This window comes from Anopheles funestus, chromosome X (assembly GCF_943734845.2).
Source record: "Anopheles funestus chromosome X, idAnoFuneDA-416_04, whole genome shotgun sequence".
In the NCBI taxonomy this organism is placed as follows: Eukaryota; Metazoa; Arthropoda; class Insecta; order Diptera; family Culicidae; genus Anopheles; species Anopheles funestus.
Genome location: NC_064597.1, coordinates 1,960,582 through 1,987,714, shown reverse-complemented (window position 1 = coordinate 1,987,714; position 27,133 = coordinate 1,960,582). Strand labels below are relative to the sequence as shown.

Sequence of the window (27,133 nt, the reverse complement as noted above, 5' to 3'; positions counted from 1 at the left end):
CAGTGTGTGACAGGTGCCATCCGTACGTATATCGCGCGACGTTACAATTTTCTCCTTCCATCAAGGTATTGTTGATGGTTTTTTTAAATTTATTTTGAGAGAGAGAGAGAGAGTTTACTTTTGATTTAAACTTTTAATATTTTACTTTTTTGCGATTGCTTTAGTTTTTGGTTTGTTGTGAGGGTTATATGTTCAGTTTTGTAATATACTTAGCGTCCTTAAGGTGTACAGTGAAGTGCCGATTATTCGGGTACCTTTTACCCGGCTGTTCCATCATCCGTGCTGCTCGGAAATGACAGTTTTAAAGGCTATTTGACATATTAACTGCAAAACTGATGATGTCAAGACATGAAAGCCTTAATAGTGTAGGATCGTCTAAACAATATTTATCAATAAAAAGAGTTGTGCTTATAATTCGTGATATTCGCTTATCCGGCAAGGGCTGAGTCCCTATGAGCACGGATAAGTGAGCTACTAGACCATGCCTGTCACCCTTGACTGTTTATATCTGTTCGTTTTTTCTTCAAATCTTGATCTTGAGATCTAATTGTTGTACTTATCTAGAATCGGTTTTATTAAAACTTAAAGATTTAAATTCTATTTAAAATGAAAGCAGCTTTAATTGGTTGTTATCATTATGGAGTGATTATCGAGTGAGAGGAGATAAGGCAAAGCTAAATAAATGTTTAACGACGTAGGTGTCACTGCTTGGAAATCCTTTCCATTTGTACCAAGGATTGTGTTGAGATGTTGTTGCCAGAGCACAATCGAAGTTTGCAAGATATCTGTGCAAGTATTCCTGTGTGTGTAAGTTCCAGTTCTAGTGTTTGTGATTACCCATCCCCAATACCGTGCGCTCAAAGTAGTAAAGCTACGTCACACAACTTCTAGCAAGGATAGAAAGTAGCAAACTGGCGGTGGCCGTTAAAACCAATAAACACCGGTGAGTTTACTATTTCCGGAGTTCCCTCCCGATGCCACCTGGATGTTCCCGTTGCCGGAGATGACGGAAGCAAACGTACATGGTACGAACTCGTACGAATCGAAATGCTGCCTTTGTTCCGGTACGCGCGTACGGATTTGTCTCGGTACACTACTGGGTACGTACAGGTAATGGCATTAATCCCTCGGCCAAACAATATCCCGATGTATGTTCCCGTGCGGGTAACAACCAGCAGACAAAACCCTGGCACCGGCCCAGGGAGTTTGTTGTCATCGTCTGACCCCGTGAGTCAATGCAATTCGATTCGTTGTTCGAGTCAGTGGTCTTGTGGCCATTTTGTGCCCTTGGAGAGGGGGGGGGGGGGGGGGGGGGGAGGGGAAGGAAGGAAGGAAAGGCATCGGCACGGTTGTTGAGCACTTGAGCATCGAGCGAATTTTAATATGCTTCCCTAACAGTCGGTTTAACATTGTTTCATCCACCTTTTGTGAAAGAGTTTGAGGGGCGGGAGAAGCGATAGACATTAGGATTCCGGACGAGAGAAAGGGAAACATTCGCCACTTGTCCCAGAAGTACCTGGCGGGAAGGGGGGGGGGGGGAGGAGGGTGGAGGTTGGAGGGAAAGTTTTGCTCTGAAGCTGGAGAACTGGAGGTGGATAACATTCGGTTCGTGTCCAGCGTTGCTACGGTGACTTTATCCATATCTTCATTTTCAATTGCACGGGATTCAATATTGAATGCTGGGTAAGAACCCGCTGGTGGACGTCCGGTAGACGACCAATTGAAACTTTGACTACAGGTCAGTGGGTGTACGATTGTTTCCGTTCACTTTAGTACGCTTGCCTTCAAAGCTGATGGGCGATCAATGAATACTAGTGTGTACAGTGCATTTAGCTTTTCAGTTTTAAACTGTTCCGTTAAAGTGGGATGCTTTAAATTACAACTCCTAACTGTCTGATAGTTTCGGTTCGCTTTTAGTAGTTTTTTTGCGTACGAAATTAAATAGTAAGAAATAAAATCGTTTTATACTACCAAGGTTAACACAACTCTAAACTCTACTCTAAATTTAAGAATCAACCACAACAATGAATCTGTTCAAATGCAATCAAATTTGACTACATCCATTTATGGAACGGTCAATAAAATCCAATGCCATCGAACACAAATCGAAGTCCTCATCGTAACATCCGGTTCTGTCTTCTTCAATATTATTCTCGCGAGCTTGTGAGTCGTCTAGGTTGAGTTCCTAAAGCTATTCGATGACAGAAACGTAGAACGGCAGTCCCTAGCGGTACCGAACTGATTTGTAAGATCGGTATTTTAATTAAATTTACCAACCTTGTACCACTGGTGGGTTGAACTAGCCCATCCCTATAGTGTCCTTTTTTCCGTCTTCATAAAATTTAACGAGAAAAGTGTTTTTTTTCTTTGGCTTCTTTTAAACTTGTGGACAACTCACGCAAAAGACAGTCAATCGTAAGATAGCGCAAATCATTTAATGAAGGCAAGCGATACGATAGTTCACTATCTAGTTGCCGGGTTACTACTCAAGCTCCACGACACGAAGCTCCCCACCGGGTATTGGGGCGAAACCGCCTGCAAGTAGGCAACCGTGCTGCAAGTGAGAAGCCGTCGGCGTTTGGTGTTGTTTGATTGAAACCGTTGACAATCCGGGTCGACGAACGGCCGGAAATTAAACGTCAACCAGGAAGCAGCACAGATACTATTCACTGACAAACGTGCGCTATGCGGGCCTTTGGTTCGCTTCCGTAGCGCTAAAAATAGCGTAAGAAATATCTCGCTTTTGCAACGGAATTGGAATCTTTCTGTTTGGAAAATAGATCAAGTGCACCTTTGGTGAATGAAAAATTGGGCCAGAGCTTTAATTTTTTCAGATGCTGTATTTATTGAACTGTTGTGTGAATTAGTCATCGATTATTATCGTTTGTTTTGGCTTGGTTTTGGTCGAATAAATACTTTAAGGTGAAGTAAAAATAAACGCCTCCAAGAAAATGAAAAAAAAAACACAACTCTCCACTTTTTGAACGAGTTTCCTGATAAAATAAATAACTCCTCTTTATAGGCAGGATCTATAAAGAACAAAATCAAAGTTTTTGTAAAAAAAAGGAAATGTTTACCATTTTTTTGTGAAGTTTTCTCTTCTAAACACAATGTTATACTAGAAGAAAAAAGAAGAAGAAGGAAACAACCAATAACATGACAAACAAAGGCTGACATTTGTACTAAACAAGAAACCAAATCGATTTGAGGGCCAATTTTTCTTCCTACCTTACGAATCCGTTGCGATTGGGGTAATAACTTAGCGCCGAAATTGAATCGAGAAGTGTTGCCAGACACCCCACCGTCTTACAAACAAATAGGAGGATAGAAACTTTTCGAGTTTCCATTTCCAGGGGGTTTGTTTTTTCCTCTTCTTTTGTTGTTGTTTTCCTTCCTTGCCGTTGCTTAGAATTTATTGACGGGACGGGCTGTTGTGTGTTGGTAAAGAATGAACCAAAACAAAAAAAAAACCCTTTTCAAATTTTACACCCCGGTTTTGTGATTTTTATTGTGCTTCGACTGTTTACGTTTACCAAGGATTTTTCGGCTACCGTGTTCCAGCGTGCAGTGAAGCGGTCACGAATTTGTCACTCGCCTCGAGATGATACTGCCTTATTGCGATCTGTTTAACAAGTACGGACAGATTTTTTTTTGCGTTTGGTAGAAGCAATTGCCCGGCTGGAATGGTGCTGATGCCAGTGGTCGGCAAGGGAGTTTGGTTGAGATTATTGTATATTTACAATAATTTGTATCATTGCTGAGGAAGATTTCGTAATTGCTGTTGGTAATGTCTAGTAATGCTCTAGTCCTTGTTCTCTGTCAAAGTTAATCAGTTTTGAAGTCTTAGATTAACGTCATTTTCTTCTTCTTATTCTTCTTGGCCGGCTCAGCTCAAGGTTGAGCAAGTCGCGAAGACATGACCAGGTCACCAATCCTTTTTCCAAGAAATTCGGCCTAGGTCTGGAGTCCGGAGTCTGGAGTCTCCATCCACGTCTGCATCCGATCTCCGACAGGTTCGACTCCACCTGATCCAGCCAACGACCTCTATGTGCTCCTCTAAGTCTCTTACCGAACGAGTCGCTGACGAGTACCTTCCTGGAGGAGCATCGCCAAACAGCTCAGTTAGCTTGAAGTTTATTCTCCTTCTCCAATTTGCCGACCACTGTAGCAGGGTGAAAGATCAAGAATGGTTTACGAGTTCGCCGGCATCAGAAGACTGCTCCACATCTGTGATCCGGAGTCGGTTGATGTATTCGGTTGAATTTACGACTAGCATTTTACTATCTCCACGAATTTACCTGTCCAGCTAAAATATGTGAATATACTTAAACTCGCAAAAGACATCAACTCATGTACTCATAGATGACGGGTGCTTTTCGTCCACTTGAGTTGCCGTAAGGATAATAAAATTCTCGCGCGTACATACAGACAAAGCTCGTCTAAGCTGTGTCTTTCTAGTGGACTATGAACTAGCAGTTATCCGGTACCATCAAACCAATCGAACCTTCTCGCAGCCAATATTTTACCAATTTGATTTTATGTGCTTTGTTCAGTGTTATTGCACTTTGGCGAACTCTTCTGATCTGCCACCGTGCGCTGTTCGATAATCGAGCTTCTGTTACAAACCGTTCCCGAGAGTTGTAGCACGTTAAATAGGAAAAGAAAGTGGTAAAGGTGAAAAAACAAAACAAAAAGAAAAAAAACCTCTTATCAACCCATCACACCTGGCGATGGGGTGTTAGTAGCAGTAACTCAACCAGCACCAGCAAATAAAAATCCCCCAAAAAAAAACTCACTCGCTTGCGAAACAAATCCACTGTAAAGTGGTCCGATGAGAGCGATAGTAAATGATTCAGAAACTGTTTCCAATCAATGGTTTGAACGCTGTGTGCAGTTGGATTTTAACATCTTCATCAACGGATACTTCGAGCGCGCTATAAAGTATGGAGGAGATGAGGGAATGGAAAGCGAAAAACTTTTTCTCAATAGTGCTTCTGCGTGTGCGGCTAGTGAGTGAGTGTGTGTGTGGGCGTTATCGGGCATGACAGCTGTGTCGCTACAGACCACTAAACTGGTTTTGTGCGGAAAATGGATAATGAATGTTTGATTGCTGTCATTACTGACGCTTACTAGCGGGAAAAAAAGTTTCAATCGTTTGAGTCTTTGGCACAATTATGAAGCTTTATTCTCAGTTAGGTTGGCCTTTAGGTAGGGTTGAACTTCGTGTTTGTGGTATCTGAAATGAAGTATTAATTTATTGCAGAAGCTTCACAAGTTTTGTTACCAATACAAACGCGACCTATATCAGTAGTCTTATTGTTGTGCTACGGAAGGTTAGTCACGTCATGAGAATAATAACCGGATTAATCCGGAATTAACTCCGGAGTAACTCCGGAGTAATTATTCCGGTTTAATCCGGAGTAGCTCCGGAGCAATAACACTGAAGTAATGACTCCGGAGTAACACTAACTCTGGAGTAACTCCGGAGTAATAACTCTGAAGTAATGACTCCGGAGCATTAACTCTGGAGTAACTCCGGGGCAATAACTCTGGAGTAACTCCGGAGTAACTCTGGAGTAACTCCGAAGCAATAACTCTGGAGTAGCTCCGGAGCAATAACTTCGGAGTACCTCCGCAGCAAAAACTGCGGAGTACCTCCACAGCAATAACTCCCGAGTAACTTCGGAGAAATAACTCCGGAGTTGACTGCGAATTACTGCGGAGTTGGTACCTGAATACTCCGGAGTTAACCCCGGTGCTGCATTCAATGTTAACTCCGGAGTAATCCCCGATTTTAACTCCGGATTCTAGTTCGGTTAGTGGCCGGGCGCAGTTAGTTGAACTGATTCCCCCATTCTTTGAATCGAATGATAATCATAGGAGTTATAGACATTATAGCAATTTCTTATAGAAAAATTGTAAGAATTTCTAGCTCTGTATAGCTATATGGTGAAAGTATGAGGGATTGAGGAGTAGCAGAACATCTCATCATTTTAGGTAATGAACACTAACTCGTGCTATTAAACATCAGATTCTACAATGGAAAGCATCTTTGAAGTACATAATCTTTCATTAGCTTATTTCTAATTTTTTAAATGGATGTTGCTGCAGCATTCTGCAATGCCATTGTCCGAAGAAAAAAGCAGATTCAACGGTACAGCACCGGTGCAGCTTACCCCGGCTGTTGTAAGCACAATCTGGCATTATGTTTCTCCACATATCGTTACAGCACTACTCTTAATGTTCTTAATTTTTATGAACCATTGCCGGTGACGGTGAGATGCACTCAATGTGATCTACCGGTGGTGATAGTTCTCGCTGCTATGTGACATTTTGTGATATTTTTTTTTTTTTGTTTTTGCCTTCATTCCGCGGCTACCCACGCAGCGTGTCAAAAGCGTTAGTTATACTCGCACGATCTCAGGGTAATGGTGAAGGTGGTCATTGTGAGCGAGCTGTAACTAATCCTGTATCTCACTTCCCACCTGGAACTAACCTGCCTCACGTACCATCGCGTGCAGCGTGTTTGAAGATGCAGTACCGCGCACTATGATCAGCACCTCGCGTATACGTATGCGCTTCTGCATACGAGGCGAGTAGGAAATGGGCGCTACATTAGCTGATTGCTGTATTGCGCTACGAGTCTTGGTGGGGGGTTGTGGGCTTATCTTCCGGTTGGATGCACACGATCGAAAAATGAGGAACTGCGCACGTAATAACGTTTTTCCTGCAGAAAATAAACACAAAACGGTAAAACCCGGTGTAAAGCTACAAATCAAAGCCTCGCTCCGTCCGGTTGAAGCGCAGACCCATTTTATGTTCGCATTTTGTAAGGATGCAGCTGAGGCTAGCAGGCACGCGGCACGAGGAAAAGTTAGCCGTCCATCAGGCCGACATTCATGGTTGGAGGGTAAAATCTCGCAAATGGATAGCGCAAACTACACAGCTCGTGGTAATCCCGAACGGTAGTAAGAATAGTGTGTGAGTTCATTTTTTGTTGCTGTAGAGTGAATAGCGAATTTTTACATATTAACGAATTAAAAATTAGAGCAAGGATGAAACTACACTGCATCTTGAAGCATTTCTTGATGTTCTTAAAGTAGAACAACTTGTAAAATGTATGCTGAGGACGGATAGTTTGCGAAGAATCGTGACTTTATGGCTTTTGTGGATTTTGGACGAGTGTCAGATTGTTTCCAACATGAGGTCTCCATTGCTGTCTAATAATGGTACGTTTTCAATAAAACTATTGAGGTTTTCGTGCGACATTGGTAGCATTTCTTTCCAGGAACTGCAAAATCTGTGTTTGATACCATTTTCATCTGCTTGGTTTCTCTTTCTTTCGCCACAACCGTTCGGCATAAGGACTTCGGACGTCAGGCTATTGCTTTGAGTGCTGCCCACCGACACTCTTCGCTTCTTCGGTGTGGAAATCGCCGACAATTGAAAGACTTTAGCCGGGCTGTGGGTATCCAGCGAAATGTGCTCTCAATCGAAACGGATCGCGTGCTCCGGACGTGCTCCGGACGTGTGAACCGTGTGATTCCAACAGTCGGTTCACTTAGCACCAAAAAAACCCGAACCCACTCGAAGCTGCCCGGTAGACAATGTTCAATAATATATCGGTCGCTTTACGTGTTTGATCTGGTACGAACAACACTCGGTTCGGCGGTGTCCGCTGGTTAGCGAATAGATAACACATATTTAATCAATAATTTCATCCATCTTCTCGTGCGTGCCAGTATCGCTTTTTTTGCTGGGAAATCCTACGAAAACCAGTCAAGGTTAGTACGTCCGCGTCCGAACTGTCCGAAAATGGAACTGAAACGTCACTGTCAGTGGTTGGCTTTTTTTTTGTTCTCCTTTCGAATTAGTACTGAAACCGGTTGGTTGGACGCGTACGAAGTCCTAGATGCTTCTAGCTGAAACACTTTTGCTGACCTAGCGGGAGTTATGCTTTTCGTATATCGCGCAATCGATGTCGTATCATATTGACTCCTCCCGGGCACGTAACCGTAACCGTTCGTTAATAATAAATCAGCAAAATTAGTTCGTGTTCCAAATTGGTGCAACATTTCTTCACCAAGGTATAGAGTGAGAATCATTTTGAAGCAATGTGAGCAAGAAATGCACAAAGAACAATCTCATCGACATATTTGTTTGTGCTGTGGTCAAAAAATAAGGTGACGTTCCAATTATTTGGACGACTCTGTCTTTATTGGGGTAAACGAATTTCGTCTACTTCAAAGTAATCGCCTCCTGATGCAATGCACCTTTGCCAATGAATTTTCCAATTCTTCGTCTTCGACAAATTCACGGTGGAGGTGGGAACTCCGGAGTGGCTTCACGAATCCACTCCGACTCCGACGTATAAAAACCGGAGTAACTCATGAGTAATTATTCCAGTTTGATCCGTAGTAACTCCAGAGCAATAACTCTGAAGTAATGACTCCGGAGCAATAACTCCGGAGTAACTCCGAATAACTTCGAAGTACCTACGGAGCAATAACTCCGAAGTTGACTCCGAACTACTCCGGAGTTGGTACCTGAATACTCCGGAGTTGGTACCTCAGTACTCCGGAGTTAACTCCGATGATGCACCCAATATTTACTCCGGAGTAATCTCCGATGTTAACTCCGGATTCAAGTTCGGTCAGTGGCAAGGCGCAGGTAGCTCAACAAATTTGGACAACTTTTGACATCTGGCTTTGCAAGATGCCTGGCATTGGTTCACATCTCATTACGACTATATTTTGAATACGCAGGATGTTATTCGGATTTAGACAATTCAAATCAGAGAGCATTATAAGTTAAAGGTTTCAGCGAAGTATATGGGAATAGCAATATAGGAGCTCTCGAACATGCAATTATGAAACAATATCTCCTCAAACTATTGAACAATGAAAAAAATGGATTAATGGCTTTAAAAGGGAACACTCCCATCATTTATGACACTTACTGTACATCAGTATGTAACGCTTCCGCATGTTCGATAGCAGCCCAACATCGAGCACGAGAGCGGGGAAGATACCATCTCATAGTATCTGCTGACAATTGCTGACATTCCATCGTAATACGGTGGGGAGGGCGGGCCACAGCGTTACAAATTGGTTGTGCTGCTGCTCAATTTAATCCCGGCGTACAAAAATCAATTGACTCACCCGACGGCCCTGCCACATTAAACTGTGTGTGTGTATGCGCTGTACATACAAGAAATGTGGGCTTCTCCCAGCCTTCAGCAGCAACAAAACAATGCAAAACGGTTTTGCCAGTTTCCGTTTAAGCTGGGACGCTGGAACGACAGCGGTACCCATGTCGTAGCGTGAAGCTCCCGAGGTTGGAAAGCACATTACGCTTTCCGGCAGACGGTGAAATTAAATTGTAAATAGTAAATGAAAATTTTTGTCCTAAGCCTCCAGGCAGTGCTGGAATGTGTGCACGTGAAGCACTGGAAGGCTGACTCCTGCTTCTTGGTGCGAGTGGTTGATGAGAGTGATACAAACGCGCGCAGCACGGGGGGGGTTCGGTTCCCTTTTTGCCCGAACCGGACGCCGGTGATCCGCTTAACGGGCTCCCGACGCCTTATGAGAACTGATAGCACACCCTGTCGAACCTTCTTAGAGGTTGGGTGTATTGTTTTTGGTAGGGAAGAGCTGCCACCTGTCATTTTTCAGCGTGTTGTACGTTCGCAGAAGACGGCTTTAGTTTGGTTCTTTTCACACTATCGGAACGCTGCGAGTGCTGCAAACGAACATATTAACCCTAAGGTAGGAAGTGTGGCATTCGAAATGGGGCAAAAAGCATATAAATTGTAACGAGTTGAATAGTATTCAAAAAATAAACCAAAAAGTCCTCGACTATGGCCCAGATACCCAGCATACAGATTAAAGGGGACTAAAAATATATTGCCTGAGAAAGGAAGGAAAATAATGTCTTAAAATTGCATATCTTTAGGCGTTATAATAATTTATTTCGCCTGTTACATGCTAAACGCCTTTAATTATGCAATACATTGTAAAATGCGATGTATTAACGACTAGCTAAACATTTGCTTAACTTTATTTGTTTTCATTTGTTTATTTTGTATCGTTTAAAATCCATCTGAATGTCTCTGTTGAATGTAATGCGAGTGAATTTTAAAGTTTATTAAGAATTGACTTTTTGTTGTTGTTGTTGTTGCACCCAATGAACACATTCTCAGCTTCCTGCCATCGAAGTCTCCCAGAGACGACAGCGTACGTAATGCGATCGGTCGACATGTAATGAAATTACGCTTCCTGCCACCCGAAAACCACTCTCCATCCCTCGCCCTTCGACTTTTTAAAAGGAATCGAGACACACAGAGCCTTCCCTCCCTCTCCATTGGAATGCTGCAGCGAAGCGGAACGATACATCGTTTCGCAATGTTTAACTCCCATCTCCGTCACCAATTTTCCCAAACCTTCGCGTGCATGTTCGGGTGATTCAGGCCGCGTAAGAGGATCATTTTCTTTTCACGCTTTTGTGCGCGTTTTGTTTATTGAAATAATATTGACGTGGAATGTGGCATCCGTGGCTGTGCGTTCACCGTTGAGACAGCATCGCGTGTATCCTTGAGGAAACAAAAAAAAAAAAACCACCCAAACTGGGACACAAAGTTTAACTGTGAAGAGGGGCGAAAGCGAAGCGAAATATTCACTCAACTGCCAAACACAACCGCGCGCCCACATCCGATGGGATGGGCAAACGCGGGAATGTCGCCGTGCTTGTTAAGTCACAGGATACCCCAGCAGCTGGGAAGCTATTCCGAAGTCGATCAATTTCATCAATAGCTATCTACCAGACACATTCCAGCGCTGGGCGATGGATGAGATTTGTTCGGTTCATTCCGTGTGTTCGACGGAGGCAAAACTTTATTGCCTGTCTTCGCAAGATCGGAATGCTTCTACGAGAGCGCTGTATAAAAGCAAATGTGTGTCTGTGTGCCATCGTTGGATCGTTATTCTTTGCTGCTTTGTTCTCACTCCACCATCGCTGGGGGGAGATAATTTACAAGACGGTCTCGGTAGCGTCTCGAACGCTGAGGTTGTCTTTCTTTATTTCCAACCGATACAAGTGGATGAGTAGTTGATTAAACTGTGCACTACTTTGTAACCCACGGCTACAGTCAAGCGCTCTTCATTAGCTTCCATGGTGTGTTGCGTGATTGTGAAACCATAACGGTTCGGAAAGACATGAAAATGAGCTCGCTGAATGGTTAGGATGTGTATGAACCGAAACTTATTAAACGGATTAATGCGAGCAGCTCGTAAGATTCACGCGTTAATAAGCGCAGGTTGAATGGGGTGGTACTGGTGGGATTATGTAAGGGTTTTGCCAGTGCAGGGAAGATTATGGGCGTTACACATTCATCGTTTTGCAGCGCAACAGATGAGGTACATTTGTGGGGGGGGGAGTGTGCAACATAAGCTGTTGAGCATTATTCACTCACGTCTTGATAGTAATCATTGTCCATTTTGAAAGTGTTCATGATGCGTTTCCTGAAACGTTATTGAAGGCATTTAATGGATTTATCGCTTTTGGATGGTTGTTTTTGTTTTTTGGGGTAAGCTTCTGCTGCCATCATAGAATTGGACGTTTGTAAGGAAATAATTAGGTATAAGCTGTTTCAGGAACACTGCCAAACGTTATTTAACTGGGATAATAAAGCCATAGGCACAGTGCTTCATGAAAAATCAATTACGTAAATAATAGTGCTTAAAAACTAAGCAACAGCTTAAAAAGTACTAATTGCATAACTTTAGGCTGTAAAAAACGCAGTAACGATGCTGAAAAAAAATTATGTAACGTTTTGTAACAACGCTTTACATAAATTTAGGCGCATTGGTTTCCATTGTTGCATACATGTAACGCATACATGGATTGCATAACTGCCGGCGCACAAACTCGTTGTCATTATCTTTACATCCCCAAAAACGCGACGCGGTACATAGTTTACAATAGTAAAACTGCTCGAAATGTAAGAAGGACGCAATGAACAAAAAAAAAAAAAAGGAATCGCATTTTCATCAAAAACGAAATTGAGAACAAAAAACAAATACGACAAAATAAAAATAGTATACTAAAGGCCACAACATCGCCATGAGCACGGTATACAACCATCCTTGCAGCAGTATGACAGAAAAGTGAATATATAAATAATTTAAACTGTTCAAAACCTTTTTTTTTATTCGTTCGCCCTGAGACCGGCGTTTGCTGATCTATATTTTGTTTTGTGTGCGCTTGTATTCCTTTCGGCGGCCATGACAAAAGGAAAAAAGCGGGGGAAAAAATCAGAAAAGAAAAATCATTCCCATCGTTGGAAGGCTGCAAAAACCGACCGTACCGGACCCCGGTGGGTCGGGCAGATGTCAAAAGCAGTCAAAAGTTTCACCGAACTCTCGGGTTGGTATCTCTTACTTGCATGCATAATAAAAACGCGGGTTCCGTTCGGTGTTGGCCCAGAGTGTGTGTGTGGTGTGGTCACGGAGGCATGACATCAGCCCGATCTAGGCGATGTCAGGAAGGTGTTTGGCGTGCCGTATCGTTCGCACATCGCACCACCAAGTAACACGCCGCGGACAGGAAATTGTTGTGGATGTATCGGGACCGGCTGGAACGGATTTTTTCGCCGTTTGACTGGCAAAACTCCGTACACTAGCCGACAGCGCGCTAGTCTATTAGTGTACGCTGTACTAAATCGTTCTAAAATGTTCGCACAAAACAGTTGAAAAGTGTCACACGCTAGAAGTAATTGGTTCCATTTCGGTTTTTTGAAATAATAGTACAGCACTCGGCACAACTACGCCCTTTTGTGCTTTGTGCCTTATGGTAGATATGAACTAGTCTTCTTACTGCATTGCATTTTTTGACAGGTCACCCAGTAGCACCAAAAATTGGAACGATGACACCTAGCGTAAAGACTCCGAACAGTGGCATGTTGACATCGGCAAATAAATTTTGAGCAGCAATCGAACCTCGGTTTGAGAGAAAAAAAAATGTAATGTGATTTCGTTTTCATTCTACAACGAAACTTTTTCGCTTTCAGTCTCTGAAAAAATAAAAAGGAAAATATGTCTTTCGTTTGAAAGAGTTAAATTCAATCTAAAGAGGGTGCGATTGCAGGAAAGGAAAGTATTGTAACTTTATCTTTTTATGTTTCACTCCGTTGAAAGTGTATTTTTACCATTCTCAATACAATACCCAATGAGGATAATAGGTGATTAAACATTAAAAACGTGCAAACAGACAATATATGTTGAGGGAAACAAAATTAAAAAATGAAAGATGAAAACACATTGTTTTTAGTTTTTATTATTCGTGTATTTTTCACCATTAGTTCAATCGCTTGTTATGTTCAGTTTTTTGTTCCTGTTGGTTTTATGATTATATCATAAATCGTTCTGCATGATGGGTTTTATCTTTCTCTCTCTTTCTCTCTCTCTCTCTCTTTTTCTCTCTCTCTCTCTTTCTCTCTCTCTCTCTCTCTCTCTCTCTCTCTTTATTTCCAGTTCATCGCTTTTCACACTGGGCGGTAAACAAAATGAATGTAAACAGACGCCATCACCACAATTCGCTTGGGATTGTGTTTGCTTTGTTTTGTTTGTTTGCTGTAACACTATGTATTTACTCTTTGTTACTTACCTACTTCATATTTGCATCTTGCGTTTTCTCGTTTCTGCTTTACTTTATCCATTTGCATAATTATTACTTTATTTTCTGCAAGATTGTATGGATTTTCCTTTAATGTTGTTGTTGTTGCACTGTTACTTTACTGTGCAGAGTAACTTTCTTTCTCTCTTTCCTCTTTCATTATTAACCTTTTGTTTTGCGGTGTTGGTTTTCTCTGTTTAATTTTATATTTTATTTTTACTTCTTGATTAAGCTTGTATGAGTTTCATTTCCGTTAGCAATAGTTTTGTATTCCTTCCTTCACACTTCTATATTCGGTGTTGCGTTTGCAAATTTTTACAGTGCTGAAAAGGATAATGCCGGTTCGATTTTGAGTTACGTCACCCAAAATCGCTTTTTACATGCTTCTTTCTCTATTCGCCTTCCGTTTGCTTCCTCTTCTAATGTTTTTTTTTATTTTTTCCGTAGGTTTTTCGCAAAAAAAAGAAACCCATCATTAAATGCTGGTAAGTGTTTGTAAGAGTGATTTTTTTATTGATAATCCCCGCTAAGCTATTGATAATATGTTCTAAAATTTTCGTTTCGACTTTTGCTTGTTTTGTATCGTATTCCTTACCATCTCCGTGTGCTTTAAACAAAACTGTCGTCATGTTTTTGTGCTACAGAATTAAAATAAAAGCGATTAAAACTATCCAGTAAAATATGTAACAAATTTTCACATGCTCCTTTGTCCTACGCTTTTACATCCAACTGTTCCTTTTTCTCACTTTCCCTTACTTATCCTTTTGATTTCCCACGGGAAACATTCTTACTTGTGTTTATATTTTTTTTGTGTGTTCCCACACAATCACACACAGACACGCTCGCATGACACACATACACACGCACACACTTGCCCATCCACACATTTCAGACGGGTCCCAAGTCCCACAATCTAACAGCTTACGTAAGATATCGAACGATAAAACAACAAATATAGCAACCCTATCCTTGTTTCTTGCTTACCACCCAACCGTCCCGTACCACCATTTACCAATCTCATACATTACGTGAGCTCGTTTTGCGGCTGATTGTATGCGTAAATATGAATGCTTATTTATATATGTAATAGATCAACGGAATTGATTGATCGATTGCCTTGGTGCCTGGTGAGTTATATCTTTTGTATTGTTTGTTTGCTTCTTTTAATAGTTTCTTCTGTTTTTTTTTGGTAGCAAATTTTAAACTATCCATTACCACACCGCCGACCTAATCGGTGTTTTGATTTCATTCGCTTTATTTAGTTGCCTGTTAGTCGTTTCACCTGTACCGGGGACATGAAAACGGTGACTATACCCGAATGGTGAGCTGAGATGAATGAGGTGACATATGATGAATGCTTACTATCGTCATATTTAGCAGACAATATTATTAAACAAACATTGCAAAATAATGTCGCAAGTCAGTTAAAATGACCTCAGGCGTATCGGTTGCGTTATTGTTAAAGGTCGCCTAACAGTATGCAATCCCACACAAAATGCGCTGTTAGGGCATTGCTGTAACAAAAACTGTCACCTTAACACCAGCATCACTACCGTTCGTACTATCTTCCAATGGTTTGGCGCTTGATTCAAACCGGCGTTTTTTTATTGTGTGTGTTTGTGTTTGGGTAAATTGAATCGCTTTTACCTTGGATAATGCATTTATTATTGTTACTGGTAGGGGTGTTTTTTTGTTGTTGGATAGTGTAATAATTTCAATTCGTAATCATTAGTGTTACCATTACTCTTACTATCGTGACGTGAATGGGTACTTAATTAGTTTTCCCATTTCCCTTTTTTTTACTCCCCGCACCATACTTCCCCCTCCCCCCCACCTTCCTGTACCGATTTATTGCCTACGAAATTCCATTCCTTGTTTCGTTTAATTTTGCTGTATGGCGCCTGAATGTATGCATTCAGTTTAGCATTTTCGGCTACTCGTGTTCTTCGCGTGTTGCTTTCTTGTATTTATTTATACACTTAATAACAATTTTACCCATTCTTGTTATTTATTTTATGTATAGCTTTTCAGCAAATTTTGCAAACAGAAATCATCCTTGCCTTTAGCTAGCTCTCTTAATGATCTGAAACATATACAGGGAAGAGTAGTTTCACGCCCCGTGTAAGGGTATGCAATTTTTGTTTTTTTGGCACTTTTCTTCCAATCAGAGATGGATTAGTTTTTTCCCCTTCCCCCGCACAGCTGTCTGGTTTGCGCTACAGCTTCGGTGTTTGCTATGGTTTTTAATCGCTGAAAGCCGTTTTGCCATTACATCCTGCCGGACCGGCTGACTGTGACTTTGTGGAACGCGAAACTGAATCATGTAACAGATGTAGTTGCATCTTTCCATCAACACATGCACACACACACGCGCGCGCGCTTAGGGAAATAAGCGTGAAAAACCAACAACAATTATTACAATGAATGGTCGGCTCGCTGGAAATAATTTCCATTACGGCTAATGACGGCAAAGCGTTCCGCACGTTGCAAAAACCCGTTCCCGGTTTTTTTTATTCGCCTCCCGATCCCCTGTTTTCTGTGCGACTCATTAGCCGTTGAGCTGGTGCAGCGTTCACGCCTCACTGCCCAATCCGGTGACAATGAAGCGAGATTGTTGGGGTAAAATGAGAGAAAAAAAAATCATCCAAAGCCTTTACCGCTTTTTTCCCCTTCATTTCTGTAGTGGGATAACAGAAAAAAAAAACAGATAAGGTTCGTCGTCATGCGTCATGTGCTAGTGGTGCACCATTAACCAAACCAAAGCCATGATGAATGGACTGTTTACGGGTTTTGGTAGGAAAAAAATAGTGAGAAAGCGAAAAACAAAAACCCCAATATGGACCACATTTGTCTCATCTTCATAATTGGTTTCTCCCGCGTTTTTCTGCGTGGTTGTGTGTGTGTGTGTCTATTTGTTTTTCCCATGCTGCACTCTCATCCATTTTCCAGTGAACCGCAACCTGACAACCGTCTAACACATACCGGTAATCAGGAAGACGAGCTACGGGGTTCAGCATTATTCGGTGCACAATTTTACTAATCTTCTTTTATGCTGAGAGAGCTCACTTTCTTCCGTTTTTGTTTTGCGTATTTTTTTGTTATAAGATATTCTTAATGTAGTTTTATTTTTCAAATCGATAAAAGACAAACTTTTCGTCTTTTTATTTTTTTCAAAACCGAAAACAAAAGTTCGTTTTTTGCTATTTTTGTTTTAATTTTACATCTCTATAATGACATAACGGCCTATACGCTACTGAAACACACGCACAGACACACATGGTCAAACATCCCTGCAGACACGCACATTCATACTTGGCTTGAACATTGTAACGGTGTAGGTGAAATGGTGGAACATTTTTTTTTTATTTTGGAGTTACTTGCCAGTTTAAGTGTCTAAGTCTAAGCCGTGACAATATCCGTCAGCCATTCACACATCCCGGTCATACTTGGTTAGCTCTTATACGCTCCCTAGCTTACAATGGTAGTAGATGCTTTTCCCATTTCCCATCAATTGATTGAGTAATCAAATCATAGGAGTTGTGCTATTTTACAAAGTTCCTCCGTACAGAACCCATACCGTTCGCTATCAATGCTGGATCGTTTTGACAGATAAATCGGATTTAAATAGTCAAGCTTTGACGGATCTCACATACAATGCGTATACGTTTCATTCGTCGTGATATGGATGGAAAAATAGAAATCGTTTGTGAAAATGTTAGCGAATTAGAATACAGGCAAATGTACACCTTAAAGCACAAGAAATATGTTTTTGGAGTGTAGAGAATGTAGAAAGCAGTAATTTGTATGATAATTGCATACTTTAGGGCGCAATGTTGTCGATACGCTACGTATGCACAGTGAGATCAGTTTGAGCTGCAAACGGTATGAATTCTACACAATAAAACTGCTTAATACCTCATAGTATCTTATCTTACTGATGTCCTAGGATTTCAGGTCTTCGCCTATGGGATCTCTTCTGTCAGATTTATTCTGCAATGTATTGGTAGACCCTCTAGAACACCATGCGTACCTGTGATTTGTTGTCCTTGAAGAGACCGTGGGTAAAGGATGGCCTCAGGACGACGTCAAGCACCCGAAGCTAGGGCGCTAGCTCAACAATTCACACTGGGTGGGGTACACAAGTGACACCGGAAGCGTACCGTTAGTACGGTCAACGCACCGAGCATCAGGGGCCATAAGCTTGTCCACCTACTCCGGATGGAGGCATCACTAGTGTTGGAGCTAATTAGGTCGTGCTCACCCGCCTGCAAACCCTTATAAAGACGGCCATTTTTGTGTATTTTGTTACTCTCCTCGGACTGGTCGATGTTGGGCGTTGAGTTGATTTCCTGCATGCCCGGGATGGGTTTGGGGGGAAAAAAAGGGAATAGAGAAGAAAAAAACGGGGGGTGAAAAAGAAAAAAAACGATGAGCCTATCGAAATGTCTGTGTATCTGCGGTCGACACTGGAAGACTTTCAATGCGCATGGGAGGGTCGCTTTCTTTTCGGCCGGTTTGATTCATGCACAGGCGGGAAAACTTCATTAGTATGGAGTACAGGTTTTGTTTCCCAAACGATTGAACCGAACCCGGTACCCCCATCCCATTCCTTTTCGAGAGTGTGGTATTAATTAAAGTTGGGCTGAGGCGCCGTAGCGAAACTTCTCACAAAAACCGCAAAAACCCTATCGGCTCATTATGAGGCGGCTGGCCATTTTGTTTGAACGGTACCGGAAGGGTTTTAGCTGCACTGCATGCTAAAAGATGGCTACAAAAAAACAAAACAAAACAAAAATACATGTTACTTACATCGTTGCCCGAGGTGTCCTCCACACTGTTCACACGATGGGCCGATTTGGTTTTCTTCTGCAGCTCCATTTCTGTTTCAATAAAGTGAAGAATTAAATGAATAGACAAAGAGGTACATAAAACATTTGTTAGGTTACTGTTTTGAAATAAAAAAAAGGATAAACAATCAACCAGGAGATAAATCTCTAAGTGCCTCTGTTGAATAACTTTCGCCATTTTGTATGTCCTACCATTTTTTTTAAATTAAAAATGCTTAGTGTGCTCACAACGGACTTTTTTTCTTTCAAAATGGTAGATTTTCGTATTTTTGAATCATTTGTATGGAACGCATGGACGGTTGTTTACGCAGGATTAAAAACTTGATCCTACCCTTCCAAATCCAACGGTTCGCCGTGGGACACATTTCTGGCCCCAAAAACGGCCGATAGTCACTCATCCACCTGGCTTAACATCCACATTACTGGACACTCGCTTCTAATCCGCTCACGGTTTCCCGTACAACGTGTACGATTAAATGAATTTCACGACAAAAAAATAGGACCACCAAAACACGCGCATGTAAAATTTCGCCCCCAATTCGCACAATGAATGTCCTGAATTTATGCTTGCTCACTCACGGTGGATCGGTGTAAACCGACGATTATGTTACCATAGTACTCGCGTTCCGTTTGTGATAATACATTTTATACCGTTTCATCGCTTGTTTTTTGTTTTAGCGGTCCCATTAAGCGTACAGCTTCACCTATTTGTCAACAAGTGTAGTACCTTGTGTACCGATCTAAGCAAACGCAGGAGAAAAAAAATTGATGGAGGACTTATCAGTGCACGTGCACACATACAATGAACGAAACAAAAAAAAAAACTAATTCCCTCATCCCAATCTCCAAACCGGTGCGCATTGTTCGCTGGTGAAAGCACAATGATTTTTAATATTTTAAGCGTTCACCATGGCGCCGGTTAGTACGGTGAGTGTTAGTATGTGGTGAGGGTCAGTTGTTTCTATCGCTCTCTTTCTCTCTTTCTTTTTATCTCTCGCTTCGCTATGGAAGCCGATCGTTGATAATAGCACATGAAGATAATCAGAACGAGAGTACTTTCCCGTTTGTGTGCGGTTTAGCGGCATTGTCAAAGACAGTGTTAAACCCTTCGGTGGTTGAGAAAGGAAGAATTAACTAGCTTTGTTGTCGCCTAAATGTATGCAATAAATATATGTTTAAGTATGTTATCTTGCGTTTGTACATTTGATTGCATACCTGTAGGCGCAATAATTGTTGTTTGAGCAGTAATAAAAACTGGCTGCTTTTAACTGTTTTATTTGGTTTGTAAATATCATAAATGTCGGTCTAAAAACATTACAGTTTTTTTTCATTTTTTAAAATTAAATTTAACGTATCTTCGCCCTGACATAATAATAAGAAACATCGTGGCTCTCGTGAAAACGCATTTAAGTCACAGGTAAAGCACACCGTCATCTAAAGGGTTGACTCGGGAAAAGACTGATAGTGGAAAATAGAGAGAGAGGGAGAAAGAGAGAGAGAGAGAGAGAGAGAGAGAGAGAGAAGAAAAAACGCAAGGACATCGGTAACATCTCCGTCTTACATGCTTGAGGTAGTTTGTTGTGGGTTTTCCTTTCCTATTCTGTCGTGCGTGCGGTTTTGCGTTTTTGTTTTTCCTCACCGTACCGTAAAGTGGCGAACGTATTGTTAACACATTTTTTTCCTTTTCTCCTTCTCTTCGCCAAACCCTTCCCCTTTCGCCGTGTCTTTTCTGCGTTCCTCCATAGCAGTATGGAAAATTGCAATGGAAGGATTCGTTGGGCGGGATACATAAAAACACACAGTAGCAGTGAAGGTGAATGCAAGAGAATGGTAAATGGGGGGGTTGCCATTTTTTTTTCGTGTGTGAGTGTGTCTACCCTGTCATGCAGCGTTGCTTTACACCTTTTCCCGTGCCACCGCAAAGCTCATCCCGTGCGGAAGCCCGGCGGCGGGTGGATATGGGCAGCTGGTTTCATTTTTATGTATGCACCACCAGCCCCAGCCAAAAAGGGGTAGAACAGCCCGTTTTTCATGTTTGTTTTCTTCTCTTTTTTTTGTTTGAAATACATCGCTGTCGGTAGCACCGTGTATGTTTTGTTGCGATTTGCTCAAGGATCAACGAGGGATTCGTCGTCATTCTGGTTGGTGTTGCGAGCTTTCTCGACATGTCGGTTTTTGGTCGAGGGGGTGGGGGACGAGAGACAAGAAGAAACCTCCGTTATGCTCTGCTTTCATCGCTTCGGTTTATGCCCGTCTGCCCTTGGTCCTATTGCATTGGGCCGAAACTACAGCGAATCATTTCTGAATTCCCGCCCGGATAATAGACGGTACGTTCCATTTTTCATCGAACCACATGTGCGGGTAGACAGCACAGAACCCCTGCCCACCGGGCCCGCAACAGTGGGGTGGAATGTTTTGCAGCAGTCCCACTGGGTCTCCCACCGGGGAGAAGGATGTGGAAGGTTAGGTTTACACTTTTACCCCCGAAAGCATGTGAGATCGCTTTTCTTTTTCTTCGTTTCCCTTTTTTTTATTGCTTCCCACACCCTTTACGCGAGCACCCCCAGGCCACCCCCCTCCCCTGCGGGATCAAGCTTCACTGCTATCGTCATCCGATCATCATTATTATCATCTACATCGTCATGGTCTGTCTGTGGGTGGTGTCGGAGGTTACCTTTTTTGTTGTTGTTTTGTTTTCTTTCACCTCCTCTTTTACTCCGATTTTGTTATTTGTAATGTGCTTGGTCGTATCCCTCCCACCCTTCCCCTTCTCCCCCATTTTTCCACCCTTTACCACCATATTTCCGTCCTTTGGGTCCGTTGTGATAGGGAGTTTTCTTTTTATACTGTGGAGTTTGCAATCCCCCCGTTCATGAATTGAAAGAATTGCTTTTACGCTGCATTTTCCCCGGAGAGCACTTTAGCTGTTTGAGTTTGCGGCCAAGTGTTGCTTTCGAAACTCAAGGCTCAAACTCCCCGTGGTCCCATTGTGCGAGCGCAATTCGAAATCTTGCACAGAATATAAATGTGTGTCTGTGTGTGTAGCAACCCCCGAGTTTGGTTGTGGGGTTCAAATTGTTGTTGAGTGGTGAGATTTAGCTCAGATTATAAAGATTATTTTATGTCAATTATTACTAGCGAGCAATAACTCAAATATATATTGTAATTTTTTCAAGATTGATATGCACAAGAATTTTAATAGAAAAATTAGTTTCTAATATCGCTAAAAGGTGGCTTCTGAAGAATAATACTTCTCAAGAAACGCCTGAATGTATGCAATAATTGTGTAAATGGGCATTTTTGACTGTTTATAATATAAGTGTTTAATTAGCGAGTGTAAAGCATACCTTCAGGCGTAACAGGTTGATATTTTTGACACATCTCCCCCCCCCCCGCTCCGATTGCTTGGATCATACTCACCGTACAGCCGTATCGTACCCTCCGCATCACCAATGCTGTTCTTGGAAATGCACTTATAGCCGCCCATGTCCGATTTGTGCAGCTTGCGTATGACCAGCGTCATCTGGACCGCGTACATGGAGCTTTCGTTCTCGTTCATCAGATACCGCTCGTTGGAGATGATCATTTCGCCTGAAAGTAGGCAAGATAAACAGTACAGTTCAGATAGGTGATTAGTGCACTAGCCAGCACACTGCCAATCGAATCGAATGTGCTAGCATGATGTATGAGTGGTTAGTTTTCTAGCGTTATGCACAACTCCCTATTTGACTGTGCCCTTTGAACGGTGGCTTATCAAACAGTGTTGCCAAATTTGACTTTCCGCTCTTCGGGATACAAACTACCCAGGAACGATGCAATTCAAACGTGTGTTTGTGTGTGTGTTCCAGGGGGGAGGGGGTGTGGGGGAAGAGGCACTTTAACACCAGCAAACAAGCGGACAGGCAGCACACACGTAAAGGGCTAGGATTGTGGATAAATATGTTTTAAATGTTGAAAAGGTGGACCGTAAGCAGTGACTACCAAACGACACATAATGACGCCCCCCCCCCCTCAAACCCCATGTTTCTGCGGTGGGTGTGAATGGGAGCCCGAGTTTGCAATATTTATTTCATTAAACAAAATAAATAATCATCTTTCAGCGTGTTCCCGTTTCGGGTGAGGGAGTCTCGGTTGCACAGTCGGTGTTGCTAGTATTACTCGGTACGGTAGCGCCACCTGGTGAGGAAGTGGCTGGTACTAACTGATAGTGGCTTGACTTCAGCTGCACCTGCTGTGCGTGCAAATGTGTTTATATGTGTGTGTTTTGTGGGTTGGATGGTAGGTAGAGGATGTAGATGCAGCGGTTCGCGTGAAACATGCCCAACCAAGCCAAAACAGTCAGGCAACAAATTTGTGAAATTTCTCGCTCTTTGCTTTGCCAAACAGCAGGTAAGTACCATGCCGGCTAGTAGTCAGCCTAGTCAGACCCCAGTCGCTTCAGGATGGGTAACTGGGCCGAGATATGGATATGCAGACAGTAATAACAACAACAAAAAATGTTTTCTCTTTCCCCTCACGGGGGGCCTGGGTGTTTTGGGGGGTGGACGCACAGTGGAACAAAACGCAGGCACGTGCGTGTATTTTATGATTAACAAGTAATTTAACTTATTTACATTCATAACATTGAATAAATAATTACAATTTGAACAGATAATGCAAAATACATGCACGGTGGCTCCGGTTTGTTTCCCCCCCCCCCCCCCACTCATTCCATTACCGCTTCCTCACCTTCCTTACCCGGCATCGCTTCTCGTCCCTTTCGCTACGTTTTTACCTCCTGTGCGGAGGTTTTGCGTGCCGTAGCATTATCCCAGTCTGCTCGGATCGTCACGTTTTGCCAGGTTTTGTACACGCACCAAACAATCCACAGGCATTGTACGGCAAGCGCGGTAAGTTGCAAAAATACAAGGGTTTTGCAGAGCCACACGCATGCATAAAAAGCTTGCAACCAGTTGGGGTAAAAGCAGGCGGTTTTAGCGTGGTTCGCGTGTGTAATGCACAACGTCCCGTCCCGGTTAAACGTTTATGTGATGCCAACACAATGGTGCCGGGTTGGGGAGGAAAATCATGGAGAGTTGAAATTTAATGGGAGTTTAAGGGATAAGGTAGCATCCCCCCCCAGCGGAGAGGGGAGAGGAGTGGATGGAGATGATAGTCAAAATTGCGTTTTAAATGACCATACGGCCGATGACGCGTGTGGCAGAAATGTGGGCGAAAACACGCGGATCCACAAATTGTGTCTGCGTTTTGTATGTCCACTGTCATCCGTGTTGAAAAGCGCAACAGAATTGCACTCTGTTGGATATAAGAGTGGAGTGAAGGCGAGGGAAGGGGATCGTTCCTTTTTTTTACCCCTTCCCCGCTTTGCAGACTTCTAAGGGAAGTAGCAGAAGTTGAGCTAACGCCAAAAACAAGGCGCTTGGGAACAGTGAAGAATAGGGTGGCACAGCAAAAAAGGGAGCGATTTGCTTTATTTGTACTTTTTTTCGGGAGCTAAGCCCTAGTCACTGCTGCCACCATTCGCCCCCGGGGTGGGGTATTCCACTTACACATCCCGGGCTCATCCCGGTCTAACGCTTGGGCAAGTAATCAACAGCTGGTTATAAACGATTCCCAATATTTGCTCCCCATTTTGTGCTGCGGGCTGGGCACGTGAAGTCCTTATTTTGGGGTACAAAGGTTCTGTATGCAGCTGTGTGTGTTCGGGAATGAGTGGCGGGAAAAAACCCCTAGCCCCAGCAAAGTGAAAAAGGGGTTCCAGGCGGGTTTTGTGTGCTGTGCGAAAATTAATTTTCAATAAATTAAACGCTCCCCCATCGTGCACGTCAGCACAACGTGGTGTGGAGTATTTTTTTTTTTCGTTTGTTTCGTTTGTATATTGAGGAATCCGCTAGTAGTTCTTGCAAAACTTGGGGGGAAAAAATCTCACCCACACATACACTTTGCAATTCCTAAATGCTGCATTTATTGTATGCAAAAAGTGATAGCAGAAATGCAGGGTAAACCCTTTTTTCTCACACTCCCTTCCCCCACAACGTTTGATAGCCATTTGTTTGCATCGTTGTTTGTTCCGATTCGGTGAACTTTTGGCTGTACTGTTGATGTCCTTTTTAACCACGTTGTGCCGTTCCTTTGAAGCTGGATGGAGAAATTTCCTCTGTATGGGTGGGATTCGATTTTTGCATTCGACGATTGATGCACGTGATGGTGGTTTCGGCATTAGTGAAGATTAATTAACGCATCCCGGTTTGCGATATTGGGTGAGATAATGTCCATCACGCAGCAATGTCTCTGAGCTGATCTGTCTGTCTGTGTCACACTTACCATTTTCACGCTGCCAGTAGTTGATGGCTTTCGGTGATGCCTCCACGTTGCAGATAAGCGTTACGTCCGTACCGAGTGGAGCACCGACGAGCTGGTTTGGCACCTGGATCAGTGGATGAACTGTCGAGCGAAGAAAATTTGTCACGTTTCAGAAAAAAAGAAGAGATAGAATAAGAGAGGAAGAGAGAGAGAGAGAGAGAATAAGATGAACATTATTAATTTATTTACAATTGCAATCACAAAGATATTGCTTTTTTATTTATAATATACATGTAACTAAAATATTTGTAATATAACTGAGATGGAGTGATAACGTTGATGCCTCCGCAAGAAGTAGCAGTAGTACTGATATATTGAAGGACATGAAACCTCAATTTTGTGAACATCCGGAGGGCTGGTCATGTTATTCGAATGCCACCGGACGATCTGACTCGTAGAGTCCTTTAAGGTCTTCCAAGAACTGAGATGGAGTGATGACGTCCGCAAGAAGCAGCAGTTGTACTGATCTATAGAAGGACATGAAACCTCAATTTTGTGGACATCCGGATGGCTGGTCATGTTATTCGAATGCCACCGGACGATCTGACTCGTAGAGTCCTTTAAGGTCGTCCAAGAACTGAGATGGAGTGATGACGTCCGCAAGAAGCAGCAGTAGTACTGATCTATAGAAGGACATGAAACCTCAATTTTGTGGACATCCGGATGGCTGGTCATGTTATTCGAATGACACCGGACGATCTGACTCGTAGAGTCCTTTAAGGTCGTCCAAGAACTGAGATGGAGTGATGACGTCCGCAAGAAGCAGCAGCAGTAGTACTGATCTATAGAGGGACATTAAAACCTCAATTTTGTGGACATCCGGATGGCTAGTCATGTGATTCGAATGACACCGGACGATCTGACTCGTAGAGTCCTTTAAGGTCGTCCAAGAACTGAGATGGAGTGATGACGTTGATGCGTCCTCAAGAAAGACTGAGATAATGAATAGGCAGACGACGGCACTCGACCCTTTAGATGACTTCTATACCAGGTCAAGACTGCACATATTTTTATACAAGTTTAGTCAGGCCTAAGTAGTCAGTAATTTCTGATTTCTCAGGAATTTCTTGGTGGCAAATTGATGTTTATACGAGGCTAACAGTTCTGATCCATTTATCTCTTCAGCAAGGAGTTTAAGAACATTGGGCAGAATCGATGCAGGGATATACTTTAATGCTTTTCTTGCACGAATAAAGCAATTGTAGTACGTACAGCATACATCCATTAATCGAATGCTTGCTTTAGAATAATTATAAAATTTCAATCTACACAATCTGGTCCTATTTTTGCACCCGGTGCACATTTCACAGGATTCAATATTTCATTGCACAGTTACGTTTTCTTCGCCATGTTGCAGAAACCCCCGGACAATCGCCTGTTTCCTGGTGTCCCGTTTCATATATTTCTCGGACTGGTTGGTATCCGTCCCCCTGGGGGCAGAAATCACTAAACGCTACCGCGTACAATGCTTTTCCGCAACCGGGGAAACGTGTTTAATTTACACCTGTTCGTGGAGTGTTTTATGAGACACACTTTATACACACACCGAGTCTCTTTCTCCCTTTCCAAACAGGAAAATTCCTGCCCATTTCCGTTTGGCGGTGGGTTTCCCTTTTTTCCCCTTTTTCCCTGAAACCTCGTTGTGGTTGTTAACTTCCCTTCGCTTGACAGCAGCACGTCAACGAATTAGCCAGACGACACATTTACCTTCCGTACCGTACGCACCCACACACGGTCGCAATGTCGTGCGAGAGGAGTATTAAAATTAATAATAATTATCAAACAATATTCCTACGGCATACAAAAACATTCACCACATCAAACAAAACCAAAAACCCACCCACAACCACCGTGCAGCATGGGAAAAGTTTCAATTCGTGCCGGAGTCGTTCCTGAGTCCTGAGCGAATCGCTCGTACATGGCACGGTAGCGTTTCAGTGCGTGGCATGTTGAACACTTCGAGAGATTAGTGTAAACGTGCACCCTTTTCCTCAACAAAATTCGTAGTAGTTTCGGGGATTGTTGCCAACGAAAGGCCTCCCGGCCGGGGGGAGTCTTCAGGCACAGTGTGTTAATTTAGGTTTGCTGTCGTTTCGGGGCATTGGAAATGAGATACACTGGGACTACGCTGTGCAGGCCTGCTTTACTGTTACTTACACCGCACCGAGTGCAATCGGTGCGTAGTGAATCCATTTTGACTACCTTCCAACCGGTTACGGTCAATGCAGTCCGATGCTCAATTGCTTCGAATT

General features: G+C 42.7%; 1 protein-coding gene and 1 long non-coding RNA gene across 3 annotated transcripts in view; one reads left to right on the top strand and one right to left on the bottom strand.

The window, feature by feature from the left end:
* LOC125761418 (uncharacterized) overlaps window positions 1-27,133 on the top strand; it is a 66,960-nt gene that overhangs the window by 19,214 nt on the left and 20,613 nt on the right. Inside the window, exon 2 of the long non-coding RNA XR_007418106.1 lies at window positions 14,119-14,156. This is a non-coding gene — a long non-coding RNA (uncharacterized LOC125761418). The remainder of the gene's footprint in view (window positions 1-14,118; window positions 14,157-27,133) is intronic.
* LOC125761283 (protein amalgam) overlaps window positions 13,317-27,133 on the bottom strand; it is a 47,031-nt gene continuing 33,214 nt past the window's right edge. For both annotated transcript variants that reach the window (XM_049422278.1, XM_049422285.1), the window contains exons 9-12: window positions 24,843-24,962; window positions 21,939-22,109; window positions 18,481-18,551; window positions 13,317-18,020 (exon numbers count right to left, since the gene is read on the bottom strand). In XM_049422278.1, the coding sequence (XP_049278235.1) occupies window positions 17,784-18,020; window positions 18,481-18,551; window positions 21,939-22,109; window positions 24,843-24,962 (599 nt within the window). In that variant the 3' untranslated portion in view covers window positions 13,317-17,783. The remainder of the gene's footprint in view (window positions 18,021-18,480; window positions 18,552-21,938; window positions 22,110-24,842; window positions 24,963-27,133) is intronic.